Raw genomic sequence first — 20,907 nt, 5'->3', positions numbered from 1 at the left:
GTCATCGAGAAAATGTTCACGTAAAATCTAAAATTCAAAATCAAAAAGCGTACTGAACATTGAAATGTCCGATAGTTGAATCGTGCTCACGCAATATTATTGTAACATTACTGATAGTACCCACAACTTTCCTCTGTAAGATTGCAGGCAACGTATAAGTTGTTGAGTTCATCACTGAAGTGATAAATGTTAATTGCAGATAATTATAGTTAAATTTCTTCACGGGTACCCCCTCGTCGCCGGGGAGAAGCATTCGTGCCCTAATGAGGTTGAAATCTATGCTGGTCATGGTATATACCTTTGGTATTGGTTTCCAATGCCAGACAGATCTTAACTGATGGATCAAACAAAGTGTGTCCAGAGGCATGATGGGCTGGCTAACCTTCCGGCAACTGCTCTAGGAGAAGGACAACTCTAGCTCCAAATCCGCAGATGGAGTTCATCTAGCATTCCAAGGCCATCCATCTAAGAAAAGAACCTCTAAGTAAATCTATATCCTGAAAAGTTTATTATCATCGTCCTAGCTCACTAGACCCTGTAGATGAATCTTCGGAGTAAAGGGTGAGGACAATTCCGCACACGCTGTGCCCTACTTAAAAAATCTCAGTGCGCCAGTTTCTTTGCGAATCAAATAATTATTTGTTCAATTATAAAGTTAGAGCTTCTTTTGTTGATCCAAAGTTCTCCATTAAATAACTGAATTAAATTATTAATTTAAAAAAAAAAGATTCTTACCAAGTCTAGCTAATCTGTGCGATTGTTGCTTCTCAGATGATAAATGTAAATCAACGGTAGAACTTGCGAATATTCGTATACCACTTGTATCAATGACAGTATACGGAGTTTCAGCTAATCGAATTAAAAGGTAAGTGGTCCGATTGGGATACAGCAGACGCAAAGTTGGGAGAAATTTTCCGATACATATTGCAAACAATTTACAGCTAAATTTTAATTGGAGTTGTAATTACAAAAAATTTCTAATTCTACTACTTTGAACGTCGCCTAAAGAAAACAGCATGAATCAAATTTTGGCTAGTATTTTTCCTGGATTCACATGATACTCTTTAACCAAGTTTTTTATGAACTTTAATGGCTCGACTGGTAATTAAAAAGATGACAGTCTTTTTAATGAATGAAAAATGACTCAGTTCTCAAAAAGCTTGCAAATCGACCAGCGCTGGTATTCGGCGTTATAGTAAATGTCAAATTTTCACTATTATATGCAGTTTTCAGCAAACAATTCGGTATGTATTCCGATACCCAAATATATGCCATTCGTCTCTTTGAACCAACCTCTGTATAATATCTGTTCGATAAATAATCTGCGTGATATCACAAGGTTTAAAGAATAATATTTACCCATCCTATTTATTTAGTTATTATTAGATTGCATGATTGACAAAAGTTCAGAGAATCTGCCGGGGTAAAGAAAACAACAAACTTTAACCTTTCTATAAGCAAATTCCTGGTTATCTCATTCTGGAGAATACTAGCTCATAGCTTAGCTTTATCTAAAGTAAATCAAGTAGGCAGATGTGCCTTCCAAGAAACTGCAAATCAGCGAATCTCCGAATTAACTTTCTCCGCAGAAATATGTTGCTTCTTCGGTTTTATTAGCATTCATTACTGTTGTATATGTGTACTGTTGTTCTTCTTGTGACCCTCCTAATACTTAACATATCTTTGACCCGTTGACCCAGAAGACTGAAATACTGCGGATGGACAAACCAGAACAGATGAACATATTTTTTATTGAGGTATATCAGTTCTCTTTTACTATCAGTATACGCTTAACTACTCTTCGCACACCAATTAGAAAACAGCCACAAGCTTAACCTGATTTGTCCAGAATCTCGAATTTCGAGGGTGCACATAATTTTTGAGAATAAGAAATAAGGGATAAGCTAACCGTCATCCATCTGCTCAGTCGGCAGCGTACATCTGTCTTGTCCGTACGTTACATCAAATACCATTTCACTTTCAATGTATTTTCTCGTTACTATAGGCTTCTGCTAAAAAAATGAAGATGAAGCCAAAATTATTCAAAAACATTGACAGCCATTCAAGACAATTTGCGGAAGATTCCAACCAATAACTTATCACAAGAAAAAGGAAAAACGATGCAAAATATAAGCTACTGCTAATTTTCATAAGAAATGAAATTTCCAAATAAATCGAAAACAATCCCGCTATAACTATCTAAATTTGATTCCCCTCCCGCGCAATGTAGCTTTTTCGGTTATTTCTTTTTCGGTTATTTCCGGTCAAAGGTGAAGCATAAATCCCAGAAGTGTAACTTGCTTCACTTCTTTCCTCATAAATTTCACAGAGAGATTGCGTAAATTCATATCATATAGAAGAAAAAAGAATGAATCAATAAGAATACCTTGCATGAATAGCTCACATACAGGTTTTTGTATAGTTTAACTTGAGTAGAAAATGCTAATAAGGCGGCATTGATCTCAATAACAGTCTTGCGTATGACATCACACATCTGTCAAATGTATTATCATCAATGAATTGCTTTTCGATACACCCACTCCAAACGTGTCTTATTTTAATTTCATAATTCGGAAAGCGCTAAAAAGCAAGAATTTGTATGTAAAAAGTTTCAGAGATAAATTCAAACCGAGCAGTCGTTGGTTGTGATTAATGATCTAAAAGACAGATAAGTGAGAACAGAACCCATTTGCAAGCCACCAACTCAAAAAAGCATGTTTCTGATGGTGTTAGATTTTCAGATTTTTTCAAAAGAAAAATCTTTTAAAGATTTTTCCTTCAGTTTCATAAACATTGTATAAAAACTCCTCAAACAAAGATGTGTAAGTCAAACTTTCTCATGTATGGTGTGCTTGATTACAGAAGCTAATTGCGCTCTAAATAAGTTGACGACCCATTGTATGACACCTCCTGTAATGTACACGTAAAGTTGCTGAACATCCGTAGAACAATCAGTGATCTCAATCTGTGGACGCTCATTTCGAACTAATAAATTGGTTTGCATATAAACACGGATGTCATCCATTTTCGCTTTAACATATCCCGAGAGATAAATCTGTAATAAAGTGACCAAGAATCATGGACTGATCATAAATTAGCTTGATATTAGTGGCTATTGTGTTCTGGACTATACCAGATTAGGCAAGATTCAAAAGCAAGGTTTTTATGTTGAAATGCAAGGTCTTAAACTAACATCATTTGATAAACTTTACCGGACAAGAGAACATTGTGATGAATTATGTGAACTAACTGGAGCGATGAAATAGTAGTCAGCAAACCAGACAGCTTCCTGTGTCACCGATCCACCTTTAGATTGCCAAATGATACCATTCGGTGGAGCTAATTCAAATGAAAAGATTGGTGACTTGAATGCTCGCAATGTGAGCTCAGTTACATTCACTTCACCAGTGCCAGGTCCGTCTTCGATTGGAATTGTTATTTGTGGAAGTGTTATATGCCATATTTCTCTGTCAACCTAAATTTTATATTCCATCAGATTCTAAATTATAATTTATGCAAAGTACTATTTTCTAACCAAGCACAGTTCCATTCAAATCCCAATTACATCATTAGATTTTGTCACGAATCATTTCAAATAATCGACTTTAGTAAGTAAAAACTGCTATAGCCTGATAATATCATATTACAGAATTTCAATAACAGACGACTATAGAGATGAGTTTTAACTGCTAATGAGGAGAGTCACTCAATGAAAGATGAAAGGTTAAAGACGAAGAGGAGACATACGATGTAATGCGCAATTTTGCTGAAAAATCGCAATCCTTCTTCAGCAATTCTCACTCGCACTGTAGAGAACTGCTCGGTAGCAATTACTGAGAAGTAATTAGTAATAGGAAGAGTAATTAGCAAGCTAATGTTGCAGAAAGATGCAAAAGTGACGCAACAGCTAGCCATGAAGAAGTCTTAAAAAAAAAGAAGTAAACATCAGAGCAGAAGAGACCATAATCATTGCTGTGCACAATTTATGTGGAAGGGTAGAGCAGAGAGTGAGATGTGTATTCGGACCGATTAGTAGTAATGGAATGCGATGCTTACTGGGAAGTCTAAACATGTACCATTGGTTATCAGATTAGATAGATACTTTTACAGTACATCCATCATCAATGTACATAAGCTGGGTTGTCAGACCAGCTACTCACAAAAAACCAAAGATTACAAGTAGCTTGGTTATCAGAAGAGCAGTCCTTTATCACAGCATTACGGGAACCAGGTAAATGATTTATCACCTGATCCGTTAGCAATTTAATTTTGGTTTTTATATAACGAGCCACTTATCAAAAGAAAAAACTTAAATAAGACAATATTTATGATACAAATTTGTGACACACATATTTTGGTTGTTTTAACGTGCTATAATTTCTCTCCGGTTTCTCGACAGCTATCGCCTTTTGCTCAAGAGTTTAAAAAAAACTGAACTTTTAAAGGTTGTTAAAAAGATTCATTTCAATCTTGTCTGTATTTCTCAAGTCAAATGAAAAACCTGCGGTAGAATGAATCACTCGATATATTTCTGTTATAAGAAATTTCGTATCAGTCGGCTATTGAAGCCTGAATTATGACAATGCGAATCCTTGTATTGATTATTTTTTCTAGCTCCACAATCTTCACTGAAGTAGGGCAGCCTGAAGGATTCTCGGGAAATGCTTCTTCTATTGCCATTCCACGAATGTAAAAACGGTTGACAGCTTTAATATTTTCAAAATGCATTAATGAAACTTCCCGAATATTGATTTCACCCTCTGTTGTTTATTATTTGGTGCGAATTTCATTTCCATTTTTTACTTTTACTTTCATTTTTTCCACTACAATTTGACATTGCAATAATATAAGGGAACAGATTTGTCAGTCTTGTTTACACCAGTTTCCGCCTAATATTGTTATAAAAGCACCAAATAAAAGAGGCAATTCAGCAGATATCGTGCTATAAGTTCTTCAAAGTCACTCTATTACCCATGTCATTAATGCACCAGTTAGTTTTTATAATTTCCATTGATTTCCATTTGATTTAAAACCAGCGGATTCAAACAAATTGTAAAAAACTTCAAAACTGAACATTCAATTTTTTTTAAATGCTTTGGATGAAAAAAGCAAACATTCATTTTGTACAGAATGCTAATCAAAATGAAGAAATTTTGATCTGATTAATAGCCAGTCAGCCATTCATCCATCTCCAATACTTTTGCCTGATGATCGCAATACCTGAGGGAAATGATACTGATGTACGCAGGTATGTGTATGCGTACGTCAATAGATACTACTGGACAGGTAGGTAACACAGCATTTCGATGCCTTTGAAGAACGGTTGTTGTCAACTGTCATGATATAGCACTTCACGAAATATTTGTTTGAAGTTTTTCTTGCAATCACTGAACAAAAAGCTCTCAGAATCCTCTGAAAGAACTGATGATCATGACTGAAATAAACATTCCGGGAATATTCATTTCAGTGACAGGTACTCACGAACCTTCTTATCAATCGAACATTCCTTTCATTCACTGGTCGCCATTTGAACGAGTGCTGTCATTCCAAGTGGTTGGTCTCTAAATGAATATAATAAATATACAATGACGCTGCTTCACACTGAGTAAAAAACTAACTGCAATATCTGATATCTGACTAATCTGATCTTTTTGTAAATCAACGAAATATGAATCCTCCTCCTTCACTACTTTAACAGAACCAATCATACACAGTCTAAGACTGGTATTCACAAGGGAGCATATGCATATTCGGTCAAGATGCACAATACCTACCTCAGAGCTGGTATCACATTCTCCTAGATCTGTTGTCACTAAATAAAGCTGTTGTAAATAGCAGCCTACAAAGACATCATAAATCATTAAACATATTTTGGAACTAATTTAATGAAAAAAACACGACCTTGTGCAAAATACTTCGATTTAGGATGTGTTAAACCCGTAGTTAAAAGCCTGCTGCAAAAGCTTCACAAAATTTTTAAGACACTGTACATACGGATGTTAACACTAGTTCAGTAAAAAAGAATCACCGGTCGGTAATTTTCGCACATATTCTAACTTCTCTCTGGTAGCACGGTGCTTCACGAGGAAATGATTCGATTTTATGCAAAACGCATAGTACATGAAACAAACAGTTCCTTTCGCTAGCATGCAAAATTTCTTGATCATTTATTAGTGCACAATTCTAAGCAAAACAGGAACATTACTAGCTATCCTGGCGGTGTTCACTGACTATTTCAACCGGCCACAACAAACAAACAGGACCTGATGACATTAAACGAACCAATTAACTCAAAATAAATGAGTTCAGAAAATCCGGAAAAATATTCGTGCACTCTTAAGAAAGTTTGACTCGAATAAAAAACGATAGTGTCAATATGACAAGTCCCAATCGAGCATGAAGATTGTAAATCATTCTTAACCGAAAGCTTCTGAATCTTTCAGCTGCAACACATTGATGATAATAGTATATATATTTTCTTCCATAAGCAACAAAGAAAATGATCGAAGTGAAGTGAAAACAAAGTGAAACAAATAGTCGTAATTATAACATTGAATTTTAAACATATGGCACGGAATGAATGCGTTTTACATCCATGATTTCCACACTGATGTTCAGAAAAATCGACAACCCCATTATTCATATAATTAAAAGCACAAACTAAAAGAAGAATGATTTTATTTGACAGGAGACAAATGAGTTTGCGCTTCAACAATATCTCAGAAATGCGCTGCTGGGATGTAACATTAGAGACAGAGTGAAAGTGCCCAAATTCATTAAATTTGCAATTTTTTCTAGTATTTCGGAAATATTTTATGTTTTAAATAAAATTCAAACGAATAATTTTAAACGAAGGATACAAATTAAATAATGACCATACCCGATCACCCCATTTCCATATTTCTTCAGCTTTTGCATGACTGGAAATGTCGATTCGACACTATGAAATCAGAATTATCCATATTGCATTATGTACAGGTAATGATGAGGAGCAATTGGATTACAAATTAAACGCCGAAGAAATAATAAAATCACTAAAATCGCATAAGAAATTTGAAAATTTGAGGAATCAAAAAGGCAGCTCTGCGTAACTCCCTGAACTCTAACCGAGTAGTATGAGGTTTTCAAACAAATTTACGGTCACTATCAAACTAAACAACAAGAGACAAAAACCAGTTGAAAACTGAGAGTGGTTCTCTGGGAAGATCTTGGTCTTGGAAAGGTCTTGTGTTTTGCCCAGGAAGTTCACAAATGAAATATTATTACTTGCTATTAGTTGTAGTATTATATAAGGTATTGGGACGAAGAGCACGACAAGTCGCAGTTCTCCTCACAAACGCTGTTTCGTTAGGTACCGTTGCAATAAGCGTTATTCGTCGTTGTTCCTGATCATTTATACGATTCCGACGTGTCAATCGAAGATATTTCCGATAATCAAACTCATTTGTGGTTTGCTGCTGATACGGTTGAAGTGAATTACTATTCGAAGATCGGATAGCCATAGTTTTAGCTCGCAGTGGCTGTAACTTGGAAGATAATGAATGAGAGGAGGGTCCGTAATGAATTTTGATATATTTGATTGGCTTCGGCATATTGATCACCCTCGTATCTTTGCAATTCCTTGCTGGTGATTCTAGTAATGCTTGCAAATAAGTTGGAGATGAAAGAGTAGCTTTATCAAAACCATAAGGTAGATGTGGTACTGGAGGAACAAATGCCTTAGGATGAGAAGACGACAGGACAAAACTGTCAGAGAAGCTCGGGGATCGTTTTTCCTGAGATTGTTGCGAAGATAACAACAGTGGTTCTACAGAATTAGGACTCCGTGACGATTGCTGCTGTCGGTTTTGACAGGAGCGCTTATGAATCAACACAGATGTTTGAGACTTCAAAGAATTTCTTGCTTTAGCCAACGTACATTCTTTGGATGGTTCGATAAAAACTGGTTTACCACAATTTCGTAAACTCGAACGAGCTCCTGCTTGTGAATCATTAATTCGATGTCCTAACGTTTGTACGGAAGGCGCAAAAAAGAAAGTTCTAGAAGTCGGAAATACCGGAATGGGAGGCATAGCCACTTGCGTAGTAGGGACCAGTCCTTTCGATACTCTGCCTCGTTCGCATTCTTGATGAGGAAAATTGAGTTGGACACGATCGGAATCTATAAAATATTTAATTTTCAAGGCGTATCCACGAGATAAATAGCTAGTAACTGGAAGCTGAATAGTTCACTTTGAAATTAAAGCTCATTTTCACCAAAAGCACTGCACAGGAGGTTTAAATCTATTTACCCAAAGATCACAACGTTCTTAAATAGCAAATTATGCTTTTTATCCATTCACTTCATTTCCTATTCCTTGAATTCGAAAATATTTGAGTTCAATGTCTAAGAGTTCAGTTGTCAACAGCTAACAACGACGGCAAATATTATTTAAAAAAGAATGTGCTTTGGGTTTTACATCACTATATCAGGGTGGGCCACAGAATGGCCGAAATTAAAATAAATCCGTCGCTTAAAAGAGTTGAAAGTTAAAATGCAATCTTACACATCTTTAGCAAGACATTAATTAAAACCACATGTCCTGAACCCATCTACAACTTCAGTATCATCAGTAGTAAGAATGAATTGGATTTAATTCAAAAAACTTGAATATCTAAATTAACAAACCTTTCGTGGTGAATTTGTCGTACCGCTGCTCTGTTCGACGACACTGTTTCTGCTGCTGTAGGTAAGTAAATATGCTGGGATGGATATCCGCTTCTTCTTGTAATGATAGGCATATTTCCGTGTGTGGCAGCTGCACTGTATGCAAACCAAGCATTGAAGGCATCGTAGTAGTTGGTACTACATCCCGTGTAATAAGTTGTGCGCTGTTGCTGTTGCTCGCGTTGTTCTCCGTAATAACACTGCGAGTGGACTGTGTATTGTTGTCGCCGTTGTTGCTGCGGTTGCTGATGGGATTGTACGTATAATTCATTACCATATCCGCTGAAAAAAAAAAAAAAAAAACGGGAAAACGGTGTGAGAATCCCACCTGAAGTCAGTCCAAACTACGTTCCATACTTTGCCTCAATTTTCATATCATAAATTTCAGCTCCACAATTATTTTGATCAAACATACTTTCTTGTTTGACGATTGATGTATGAGTTCCTTTCTTTCCGACCACTGTATCCGTTGTTGCAAACTGCTGTCTGATATTGTTCTCTCCTATCAAATGGCATATTTCCGGATGCTCCTTGTTCCTGAAAATACTATCCAGATTTTTGAAAGACAAAAACAGAATTACAAAAAATGTCACAAAACATGCAGGACCGATGAATTTTCAAATGAAAGCAGTTTTCGGTTTGTAAAATGTAGTAAAAATTTGCAAGGAACTTTTTCAGACCACTGAAATTTTCTTACTAAAATCCTTTGGTATTTTTTGGCAATATCTTGAATTAAGTGAAACCCTGTAAATCTCATTTATCAAACAATATTTATGCAACGGCGCAAGAACAAAGATTTTCTGGACATTACATGCAAAAAGGGATGGATGCATTTTTGTCATGCAAGGTACGCATATCTCGTATTCAACAGTGTATAAAGCTTGAAGCGCACAGAAAGCGGGCTGGAAAACACGCTCATCGTAATTCAAAACTCACAAAGAGGAGGAAAAATCAACCTCTTTTTGATTGAATGAAAAAATACGAAAAATTGAAACTACGGTTATTTCATTAAGATTAAATCATCATTTCCAAAAAACAGTACAAGAAAAAACTTCCGGAGAAGCGGCAGCAGCAATAAATAGGAGGGGTGCTTGAAGCATGTAGGACAGAAACCTACAAAAGGCTAGCTTAAGCTGGCAAGTTACCCGCCCACCTCTCAATAATGCTATCGTAGAACTTTGAATTTGCAACCCGTATGTAGCCACCGATAGGTAATTCCTCTCCGCTGCAAACAATTTCTGTTTTATGCGTTCCAGGCACATCCTAAATTTGAGGCTTGTTGGTGCTCATTTAGAAGATTCCCATTAATTGCCGTTCTCACGAACTGCTTATTGTTTGGTGCACTCACAATTGTCAATGATGCTAATGGATGTTCAAGAAATTGTTAGACACTGATTTTATAAAATTATACGCTTAATTTACATGTTATATGGTTAGGAAGAGAGCTCTGCAATAGACTACAGCATTTCCAAATAAATATCCTAATTTAATATACTCTAATCCAGCTGCATCCTCATATGGCCTCTACAGTATTTTGCGATCATCCTGGCATTAAAAAGAAAAGCCAAACGAGACTTACGCTCACAAGGCAATCAGGATCTGCTAGCTGAAAAACGTCATAGGACGATGGTTTGTAGGTTGGTGGTGCTCTGCTTATCAACTTATTACTTTTGCTTTCTTTATTCCACTCTCCATGATCTTGCGTCCTACAAATAGTTGAAGATTGTGAACAAAGCTTGGTAAGCACTCTAAGTAATGCTAACTTTAAATTATTCTCCTGTAATCTATTGCGTTTATCAATTCAGTTTCTTCGAAATATCGCTGTGTTCACTCATTATAATTTTTTTTCTTCACTTTCTTTTTTCTTCACAAACCTGCTCGCCTTATCGACAAAAGAGTTGCTTTCTGCAGAGTCGAATGATACCATCTTTTCTGGAGATGCATCACGCGATCTCGAGCCACCAAGTCTCTGAGTAATCTTTGAAAATATGCTACTGCAAATCAAAAATTGGTTATCTATAAACTAATCAGTTTAATTTGCTGATAAATTTTAATCCAAGACCAATAATTTTGCTTAAACCAATACTGTCAAATGTGGAAAAGTGAATGAATGTTAAAAAATGTTAAATATCAACAAATCAAATTAATGATGGAAGAAATGTTAAACAAGCATTATTTTTAGAAAATTTCTATTTGAAAAACAAAGAATGTTAGATACCTTCCAACTGATTTTCTTCGTTGTCGTTTTTCCTTAGAAGCAGCAGAAATTTCTCGAGGTAATGACGCATACGGTTCGTCCCGATGTTTCCCTAAAAATATCACATTGTATAAACAGATAAGTTCGCCAAAATTAAAAGTAATCTAGGAAAATAAAGTATCGTATCAAACCAGCAAAATTACCTGAAGATGTTTGGTCTTCCGCATCGGAAATGGACGGCTTAGCATAACCATTACATCGAGATTTCTGGGCTCGCTTGAGAGTGCTCGGATGGCCTCGTCTTGCCGTTTGCTCCCCCCGAGCGTCACGAACGGTTGGTTCCCTAAGATGACTGCAATGCAAAACTATCCCAAAAGTTAAAAATAGTCGTTTAGAAGTAAATGATTATACAGAATAACAACAGAAAAATACAACCAGTAATATTTCCAGAAAAATAGAACTTACGCTGAGGCAATTGTCAATGTTAGAGATCGGTGCGCCTCCGTACTTTCGAGGCTTAATGAACGACGATTAGGAGATGCTGAAATAGATACCGATAAAGACCAATACAAACATCTACAACTATTCCGCCACTCAAAACGATCGGTTTAATATTCCAATACCAAAAAAAAAGCATGCACTGACACTAGAACAACTTAAGAGAAATAAAGACTAAATGTTATTGAAACTAAAACGGAATGAACTGCACAGACGAATTCTTGCTAGTAACTATTATGAAAACGCAAACTAAAGATAGTAAAGTAGCGGTTTAAGGTAAATTTTTGTAATATTCCCATAATCTTCAGCTTAATTCAGATTTATATTGAAAAATGAAACATAGATTTATAAAAATTTCATTATGAAAGTTGACCGGGAATCAGTTACAAACTGTGCTTACGAGGTAAAAGAGTTATTTGTGCTCTCATTATTAATGTTACTGACAGAATTTGCAGGGAGGATGGAAATGACTTTCTCACGATTCCCTATACATCTTCCAGTGAGAACTTTTTCACCAGAGCATCATTTCTGATGCTAAGCCTCGCTGATGGCATTTTTCTCGATGTAGCGCCCCGTGAAGAGGACATCGCAAGCGACCTTCGTGTTGAAGCGATGAATGGAATAAAACAGTGCAATAGAGGAGCTGAAGCTTTAATTTATGCGAAAGAAACGCTGAACAAACCTTTTAAATAAGAAAGATAATGCAATACTATGAAACGTTAAACGAAATTAGAAAGATAAGAAACATAGCGGACACTTTAACCATATTTTTCCCACTAGAAACAAATCATACTATCGCCGCATTATAAATGAGAAGTACTCTATTGCCTCCTCCTTTACTGCGAAGTTTTTCCAGAAAAATAATACTGTTAAAGCTTCTAAAGAAATAAAACTGAACATGAAGTAACTCCAAAGAAGCGTACTAAAGTCATCCATATTGAGCTCTTCCAGAAACTATGATTGAGAACACTTACCACTCATTTGACGATTATGCTTAATTTTTTGAAAAAGCACCGTGTTGTTTGCATCGTTTCCAACAGTCAGATGCCGTTTTTCCGATATCGATCTGCAAAGGTGGAATTTTGTCACGTGAAAATTAATCTCCGGGTTATTATAAAGACGCATACTCCCTTTTGAAGATATAGAAAATCCATTTTATGCAGCATCTGATTTTCTTATTAAGTGTAGTCTTTCATAAATCTACGCTCTTACATTGTAAAATTTTTAGAACATTTTGAAAACAAATGCCGACCTCCTGGCAGGATTTTTCCGACTAAATGCACTGCCATCAACATGGCTTATTTCATCTTCTGATACAGACTTTTGTCTATCGCTTGAGGTGGAATCCAAATCTTCATTTGCATTTCTGAAAGTGATTGCACGAAACATTAAAAATGAAATAAAAGAGCACTTATTAAAAATAGGTTCCCAATTTTTGATAATTTCAAAACATGTATGTTTAAAATTGGTCATTTTAAGTCAACGAACGCATAGAAATAACAGTCCACTCCAACTCTGAGTTAGTAGTGACGATTCTATGGATATAATCATTCAGACTGCGCATATCAATGATTGTATAATAAGGATTGTTTAACGAGGTTCAATAAGAAATAACGGACTGAACATAAAATACAATAATTGTAACTTATGACAAGTAATCGGACCGTCTATATAGTTATAATCGATCCTTGCAACAAATTTTCACAAAAGTGAAGAAAGAAAGTTCAACGATAATGACATATACAGAAAAGTTACAAGGAATGCTCGTCCGAACTGCTAAATCGGCCTCTTGATACGTCTGCATTATAACTATTTGATGTTTCTTGATTCTTTACAGTCGCAATATCATCATCTGTATAAACAATATATTTATGCATACATTAAAGTTATATATATTACACATTACCCATATAGCTTAGATAAGGGTTATTTAAACAAATGGTTAAATGCATGACAACATGACTGATCTTGCGTATGGCGACATTTGGACTTGGTTAAAAATGTGGATGCACCAGTCACGAGATGAAATGCATTAATGTTCGCACAATTGAATATCCGAATATCTATACATGTCTATGCTTACATATATATTAAACATATTAACAAAACTCCTTTTACCTCCGGACTTTGTCCGAGATTTATCATGAACTTCAGAACTCTTACGACTTCTCATACCTAGAAAATCATTGTTCCGGCGTAATTCAACCTTCCTTGCAACACGTAAGCATACAATACTTGCGTTAGGTCCTAAAATACAGAAGACTTTAGTGAACCATACTAAATATTTTCTTCACAATACTTCCAATTTGTTTAAATTTATGAGAAGCAATTCCAAGCACTTACCTAAGTTTTTCAAACATTTAGTGATAGCATTGCTAGCTTCTGAATTCCTCGTCATTCGCCTTAAATCAATATCTTCGATTCCAATCAACTGATCATCTAGTTTTAATCTTCCATCTTTATATGCAGCACCACCATGCAAGACCTGCGAGAGGTATATAAGTGTAGTTTTTCAACAATTTAGTTGCCGAACAAAGAAAGAGGATGGACAATACAATATTTAAATAGGATGGAAAAAAAGCTAGGATGGACAATACAATATTTAAAAATCACTGCTAAAATCAATGAAGCAGCACTGACTTCAACTTAATAAACATCCAGAAAACACTTAAATATAAAACTAACCTTTTTGATAAATATTCCACAATCATGACGCGAACCATCAGGCTTCATAACGGCTCTTGCTTTCAAGCTTATACCCAATCCAGCACTACCAGTTTCATTCAAAGCAATCTTCATCGTCAAAATCTCCTCTCTGCAAATTTTATTTCATTTGTAATAGCAAAATATATGATTCATCTCATAAATCATCTCACAATTACTCCTGGATATAGTCAAGATACACAATCCTTTCACGTTGTCTGAAATGCCCCTACGGGGTTATAGAGTGCCATTAAGCAATTTAATGCAGTGCATCATTAAGCAATTTAAGGTTATCGACCGAAAGCATAGCAAACAGAAGTTTTATTGAACACCACACATTTAAGAAGCATATCCTTCAAAGTCGTCTTATCCCAAATTTTGGCAATGCCTAAACATAAATGTAGTGTTCAACATTTTATATTAAAGGTTTTAAACCTCGTATTTAAAGAACCAGTTGAATGAAAATGCTAATTAAGTGTACCCATATCGCTCCGTCCCTTCATTCGGGTGACAGCATTCATTATCGTCATGATTACTTTTCAATATTGTTGGACTGTGGTTTTCGTTTTCCTGGCTTCCTAATCGCGAAACTAATAAGTTTATTGAATCACCAACATCTAGTTTCTTGAGACGTTCGACCATATCATTTTGGGTAAGTTCAGTTGTTTTCTCACCATTGATCTAAAATTTGGAGAAAAAAGTTAAAATTTGTCGCGGAGGAGAAAATAAGGTAAGTGAAAGACTCATAACCATTTCCACACATCTAACAACGAAGTCCAAAATGCTACAGCATAAATTAGAGTAATCGCAGCACTTCTAGAATTGAATTGAAGCAAATAAAGCATTGCATGTGGTAAATAGAAAAGAACGTAAAAACATAACCACTTCCACAGAAAAAAAATTACCACCTGTAGTAACCTATCACCAGCTCTTAATTTATTAACCGCAGCACTATCTGTTTTCACAGTACCAATATAGAATAGTCGTTCACCTTTAGCAGTTTCACGACTCGTTATGGTAAAACCGAATCCGCCACTTCCTAAGAAATATTGTATCAGTTCCTGCACAAAATTATATTCTTTTCGCAAAATCGCAAATTATATAACCATCAATGGAATATTCTAATATTTTGAGGAACTGCACCTTCCAACTATTTATGGAAACTAATAAATTGTAGGAAGATAAACTAGAAGATGACAAACTTTTAACAATTTCCACTGGAAATGTTATCCCAAGAGCTGTTGTGTTGGCCTGCTGCAGCGCAGAGAATATTGGCCGCTTTTGCAAACTGCTCGTTGATGACTGACTACGATGAGAAATTGCTGGAAGTCAAAAAACACATAGTTTTGCAAGGCAAACATCAGAATCATTTAACATAATATCTAAAATATACCAGAATGTACTGCATAGTAAAGCCGGGAATTTACCAGAATTGCTTGAATATTCAGTTCACTGCAACCTCGAAATAATTCAATTCCATGCCCGAACGAAAGGGTACCAATTTCAAAAAGGATGTTGACAGTTCCTAGCATTTACTTGTCTTCATTTCTTTATTATGCCGTCCACAGTTCAAAATAATAAACAAAGTAACCATAATAATAAGATTGCTAAAGCTTTTAATGCGATACTACTAATAGTACTAAGATATAAATGTTCGTCAAATGTACGTAATTGCTTTAGTTATATTTTAATTCGGCTGTTGCGCTGCTGCCTTATGCTCCACATTATTTGGATATCGACTTAAATTAGGAAGGAATTCCCTGCCGTCGTGAATGAAAAAATCCCATAAATTTCACTGAATAATTTGTGGACAATCAAGAACCTACTATCGCTTGTAAATGTTTCTATTGAGCGATCGACTGTTAAACTTGGATGAGCAACTGCCTGCATTTCATGTAAGTAGGCACGTGCTCTTGAGATCGACATCTGTAAAGTGAAGTTGAAATTGCTGAACATTTCGCTGTTTACTGACATAATTTCATTCATCTGTATTTCTAAAAAACCATCTGCCAAATGTTAGCAAAAAGATGTGCATTGATTGAGCCGGTGTAACACTACTTTTTGGTTATTGACCTGATAAACAGGACGTTGGTTGATTTCTACAATACGGTCGCCAATCCGAAGACGTCCATCATTGCCAACTCGACCCTCATCGTCAATTTGCCGGATTTCTACAGCTTGTAAGCGCATATTGTTTGATGGATCATGTACGGGTGAAATCTGAAAAAAAAACAATTAAAAGTTCCGAAATTGAATAAACTTAGGGGTTTTAGTTTGATGCTCTTCGACTTATTTCAAAGATGAAGGGACGACACGGTGACTAATTTATAAGTTTTCATTATTAATCCACTGTTCATTACTATTTGCAAGGATCGATTGAAAAGTGAAAAGAAATCAGTAGGGCATGTTTGATACATGAATCAGAAACATAAACTCTTCTGATTCACTCTGTCCTCAATAGGTACCTTACTTTCCCTCATTTCGAAAAAACACTCGAATACTTCATTTTATTTGAGGTTGCTTGATCAAGATGATATAACAAACGGCTACTGAAGATGATTGTTGTGAAAGGAAAAATAGACATACCTCAATACCCAAATTCATATTAATAGTGATATCTGAAAGTATAATCACTGTTTGTTCTCGATTTGCTGCCTCCATCAGTGGTATTAATTTCATATTTTTCACGTCTCCTTTTACTGTACGACTTTTGATATTACTTGTTAATTTTTCTTCCAGTCGTTCTTTGGCATCGAAAAAATTATCAGTAAGACGCGATTTCCTAGCAGATGTTCGAGTCATCAATGACTGTTTTGTGAAAATTGGCGATTCTTGAGATGGTTGACAATCAGCATCTAGAGATAAATATAAGACCCCAAGCATTATAACTTTAAATATATCCATGGAGATCATCTTGTAGGATATAATTTGCAGCTGTAGGCATAGAAAGTTTAATTAAGTCATGGGAGAGAGAAAAAGCACTAATAAATACAAAATTTAAAGCAGATTCTTGATGAATAATGAAAAGTGAAAGAAAATGAGGATATATTTAAACATTTCCGTTACCGTCTTGACTGAGAAATACATGGTTAAGAAAGTGAATCAACAAGGAACAATTTTCAAAATTTTTGTTTTTACTAAGACCTCTTTGTTCTTAGTCAATTACCCAACAAAAAGTCAAGGGTATAAAAAAACAAATCAATTACAATGGATTACAAAATAAATTAAAAACCTGGAGATATAGTAACCCGATATTTACTTCTCGGTGACCCGCTAACATTTTTCAGTGCAGAATGATAGATACGACATATATCACTACGTTTCTGATCAAAATGTGTCAATGGAAGAGACAATGGAGAAACGTATCCAGAACCCGTTATAACTGAGGATGACGATGGCTTTTGTTGCAGTGTGTGGGCATTGTCCGAAGTCACTCGTAAACCATCAGCTAAAATAAATTATTTAATTTGTTCAAATCACATCATCGTAAATTGTGCAAATGAAACACAATAAATAAACTATCGTATGTGTTCCTCTTTGCAAACGACTACCAATTTCTTTGGAAAAAATTCCCCAATAAAACTATTTTTAAGCGTATTTTAAATTTGTCTAGCGTCATTGTTTCTACAAGTGAAAACTTTGCAGTTTCACCTAACAGTTTGAAATATTTCCTAAAAGCCATCAGCTACTAGCAGAAGAATCAAGTAATCCAATAACATTTCAAGTGGATGTGTGTGTGGGTGTGTGTATATGTGTGTGGCTGTGTGCATACAACAAAACGAACTTGGCGGTACAGCAATATTCGTTATTTCAACAATATCACCATCGTTGGAACTTGAAATGATGTTTAATTTACTATCTAGTGAACTTTCTGTTGATGCAGCGGTCTTTGGAGTTGCCGATGAAGAACTTGATGATGTCGCTCCGTTGATGGCAAATTGAGAGGCACTTGCTGGAGTCGAATCCACTACAGCAAATCCTGGTTCGTCGTAGATCGCTAATATCTAAAACAAATACTAAATTGATTTGAGAAGTCAATGGTCTACCATAACTCTTAGAAAAGTAATTATCTGACCACGGAATTATAAGTTAATATATATATAGTTGAACAATATATATATAAGTTAAACAATATATATATATATATATATAATCTAAATCCTAAACATTCATCAAATCTTTTCATCAAGCGTCTATTTCATCTGAAGGATGGATACTAACAATTCAAAAAGTCTTCCACTTATTTTCAACTTATTTACGGATTATTTTAATTCCAGGTAATTCACTAATACACAATATGTAACTCGTAACAGCTGTCGCAGTAAAGTTGCAAGATTTGAAACCTTCTATGATTTTCACTAACCTGATCATTATTCTCATCAAAAACGTCAAAAAGCTGGTCATCGGGATCCAGAATGCCACCATCTCGTAAGCATTCAACATGATGAACAAATACATAATGTTCTGAGGGCTATAAATTCTAACACGCTAATAATGTAAATGCATCAACAAAATGAACAAGAAAAAGTCAGATATTCGTTTTAATCCTCTTCAAGCAATTTCTCTAACTGACCAATATATCGAAAATCTGACCATTACTTGTCCAAACTTCAATGAAAGCTTAACTGAAATTTACTTACTGTAACATAATTTGCATTCTGTTGGCAGTGTACGATGCCAGTGGGACCGATAGCAGCAGTATCTGTTGTTGTGGACACCGTATGATACATAAGCTGATGATGATGAAGGTAAAAGAGGGAGAAAATTCTCACCCTTCTCTTCTCAAAATCGATCTTTCAATGCCCCTCTTTTTGTTCGAAATATATTAGGGAGAGGAGAACGATAGGTAAACCGTCATTCTTTCATAATCGGATCCATATCATTCCTGATTGTGAGTGATGATGAGAGTTATAATAGTAAAGCAGACTAATGATAGTAAAGATAACGTGTGTCAAATGAAGAGTGATGTAAATTGGTTATTAAATACACAGCGGCAATACTTATTTACCATCATTCATAATACCAACAAAGTCGAAACTAACGGAATTGATCGTTAGGACCATTATGATAACCGGAATTAGGAATACAGCCCGAACAGGGAATACCAGTTCTAAGATGTAACACAGTAACAGTAATTTGTTCACTCAACAAATCACTGATGCAACGCATCTTTTGCAGGGATTTTTTTTACGGAAAAGTGGATTCCCGAAAAACATGAATGTAAATGCACTGCATAACAATATCACTTGTTATCTTTACGTATACACGTGAATCTAACTTGTTGTTCTCCGCATTTAATAAAGTATTCTCGGTACATACACAAAAATGAAATGTATGTTGCCCTCCATTTCATGCAATCTAATTCCAGTTCTAATTTACAAATTTTCCCTTCTTAACGATGCGTCCCCTAGAATATGGTGCTTTCTCTTCCGTAAGAACATAATCTGAAGCGACGTGGGATGAGTGTGAGACGGTACCATTTAACAAAACATGTCACGTCAAATAAGAGGGGTCACCGAAATGAACTAATAATTTGGTCCAGTCATTCAATTTAATTAATTATATCAGGCCATTCTCACAAATGACTAAATTTTTTTTTTGCGGCGATATATCACATTGAAAATAATTGAAAAAGGCCTGCTGTCAAAGACTTAGGTGATCGAAGCGAATAGCCGACTGACAAACAGTGAAAGAAATATTTTCAACTAAACTCATCTCATGGGATTCTGCATGGGTGATTTAAGTGACCCATCCGGTGGATATCGATTGAGTGCTAAGCTACGGTTAACTTAGGAGAGATCGCTCTGCTTACGATAAAATCCGCGAAACAGGAACTACCATTTTTAGAAGAGGCCTACAGAAGATGAAAGTCTGCTACATGCATTAAATTTAGTCAAAAATGGCGGGGGGGGGGGGGGGGGGGATGAGCCGAGGGAAGCATAGATAGAGCGCGATATATGAGTCTCGAGAGCACACACCCTACCTACCGTTACCGATCAATCGATTGTCTCACTTTCCCATGCTTAGGAACTTGTGTATCGATCACGCTGATGATCGATACCATGCAGAGAGGACATGACAGAGAAGATTCCCACCGCCTCGATCACCCCACCTGCATCATACAGACGCACAAACATACATAGATGCAGCAGCTACCTGCATACACACATGCGTCCACTTGCGCACACGCACCATTCTCACTCAGCCAGTTCTCCTACTTATGGATTATAATCCCGTGGTATCCTGCTAATTGTCTAAGATACCATGAAAAAGTTTTTCCTCTTGCTCCCTTCCATACTTTCCTTGACCACAGATCTCTCGATTTGAACAACAAATTTGTCATATGCAAGCAACCATCTACCGACGATTGCTGACATTGTTTGACATTCCGTTCCACAGGGCCATATGCAATGTCAACGCACACGTAAAAGTCAAATGCAAACTGTCGCTAAACTGAAGTATCCCAAGGAACTAAGGGACTAAACCAAGGATAGGCGATTAATTTTTCTAGAAGGCCATATAAGAAGCTGGAATGATTTTCGAGGGCCGGACTAATATATTTAACTCAATTCTATCCAATACCATGTCCGTATACATGTATATGTATAATATTTCTTCATAAAAAACACTGAATGGAAACATTGTAATGGATTCAGTGAAAATGTTGAGGAATTAAATATGTTATTATTTAATGTTAAGATGATGAAAGATCAACTGACTTTAACATTTAAGTGTTGCGATTTAAGATTAGAATGGCATGCCTATTTATGATGTGAGAAATGAAAAATAGATAAAAAGTTAG

At 35.7% G+C, this 20,907-nt stretch overlaps 3 protein-coding genes across 3 annotated transcripts in view; all 3 read right to left on the bottom strand.

Annotated features, from left to right (window-relative positions):
* Positions 1 to 4,023, bottom strand: part of LOAG_17792 (hypothetical protein) — a gene marked incomplete at its 3' end in the record, with an annotated part of 5,282 nt that extends 1,259 nt beyond the window's left edge. The window contains exons 1-7 of the mRNA XM_020450455.1: positions 3,748 to 4,023; positions 3,251 to 3,475; positions 2,834 to 3,055; positions 2,387 to 2,494; positions 1,910 to 2,012; positions 1,145 to 1,295; positions 736 to 941 (exon numbers count right to left, since the gene is read on the bottom strand). Coding sequence (XP_020305864.1) covers positions 736 to 941; positions 1,145 to 1,295; positions 1,910 to 2,012; positions 2,387 to 2,494; positions 2,834 to 3,055; positions 3,251 to 3,475; positions 3,748 to 3,915 — 1,183 coding nt within the window. The 5' untranslated portion in view covers positions 3,916 to 4,023. The remainder of the gene's footprint in view (positions 1 to 735; positions 942 to 1,144; positions 1,296 to 1,909; positions 2,013 to 2,386; positions 2,495 to 2,833; positions 3,056 to 3,250; positions 3,476 to 3,747) is intronic.
* A 1,044-nt stretch (positions 4,024 to 5,067) lies between these two features.
* LOAG_17791 (partitioning defective protein 3) lies at positions 5,068 to 18,914 on the bottom strand. The gene is made up of 24 exons (XM_020450454.1): positions 18,746 to 18,914; positions 17,890 to 18,109; positions 17,338 to 17,553; positions 16,692 to 16,960; positions 16,179 to 16,325; positions 15,932 to 16,031; positions 15,308 to 15,427; positions 15,014 to 15,144; positions 14,587 to 14,786; positions 14,088 to 14,217; positions 13,746 to 13,887; positions 13,521 to 13,649; positions 13,158 to 13,254; positions 12,655 to 12,768; positions 12,377 to 12,468; positions 11,370 to 11,445; positions 11,108 to 11,256; positions 10,926 to 11,016; positions 10,582 to 10,701; positions 10,287 to 10,413; positions 9,123 to 9,244; positions 8,669 to 8,989; positions 6,029 to 8,161; positions 5,068 to 5,561 (listed from the first exon to the last, which is right to left on the bottom strand). The coding sequence occupies exons 1-23, from the start codon at positions 18,833 to 18,835 to the stop codon at positions 8,041 to 8,043; spliced, it is 3,324 nt and encodes a 1,107-aa protein (XP_020305863.1). The 5' UTR covers positions 18,836 to 18,914; the 3' UTR covers positions 5,068 to 5,561; positions 6,029 to 8,040.
* LOAG_05371 (hypothetical protein) lies at positions 5,514 to 6,167 on the bottom strand (the record flags this gene model as incomplete). The annotated part of the gene is made up of 3 exons (XM_003140908.1): positions 5,514 to 5,561; positions 5,619 to 5,839; positions 6,029 to 6,167. The coding sequence occupies 3 exons, from the start codon at positions 6,165 to 6,167 to the stop codon at positions 5,514 to 5,516; spliced, it is 408 nt and encodes a 135-aa protein (XP_003140956.1).
* Positions 18,915 to 20,907: the final 1,993 nt, after the last annotated feature.

The sequence above is a fragment of the Loa loa genome, assembly GCF_000183805.2.
Source record: "Loa loa unplaced genomic scaffold supercont3.129, whole genome shotgun sequence".
In the NCBI taxonomy this organism is placed as follows: Eukaryota; Metazoa; Nematoda; class Chromadorea; order Rhabditida; family Onchocercidae; genus Loa; species Loa loa.
This window is presented reverse-complemented; position numbering and strand designations above follow the sequence as displayed.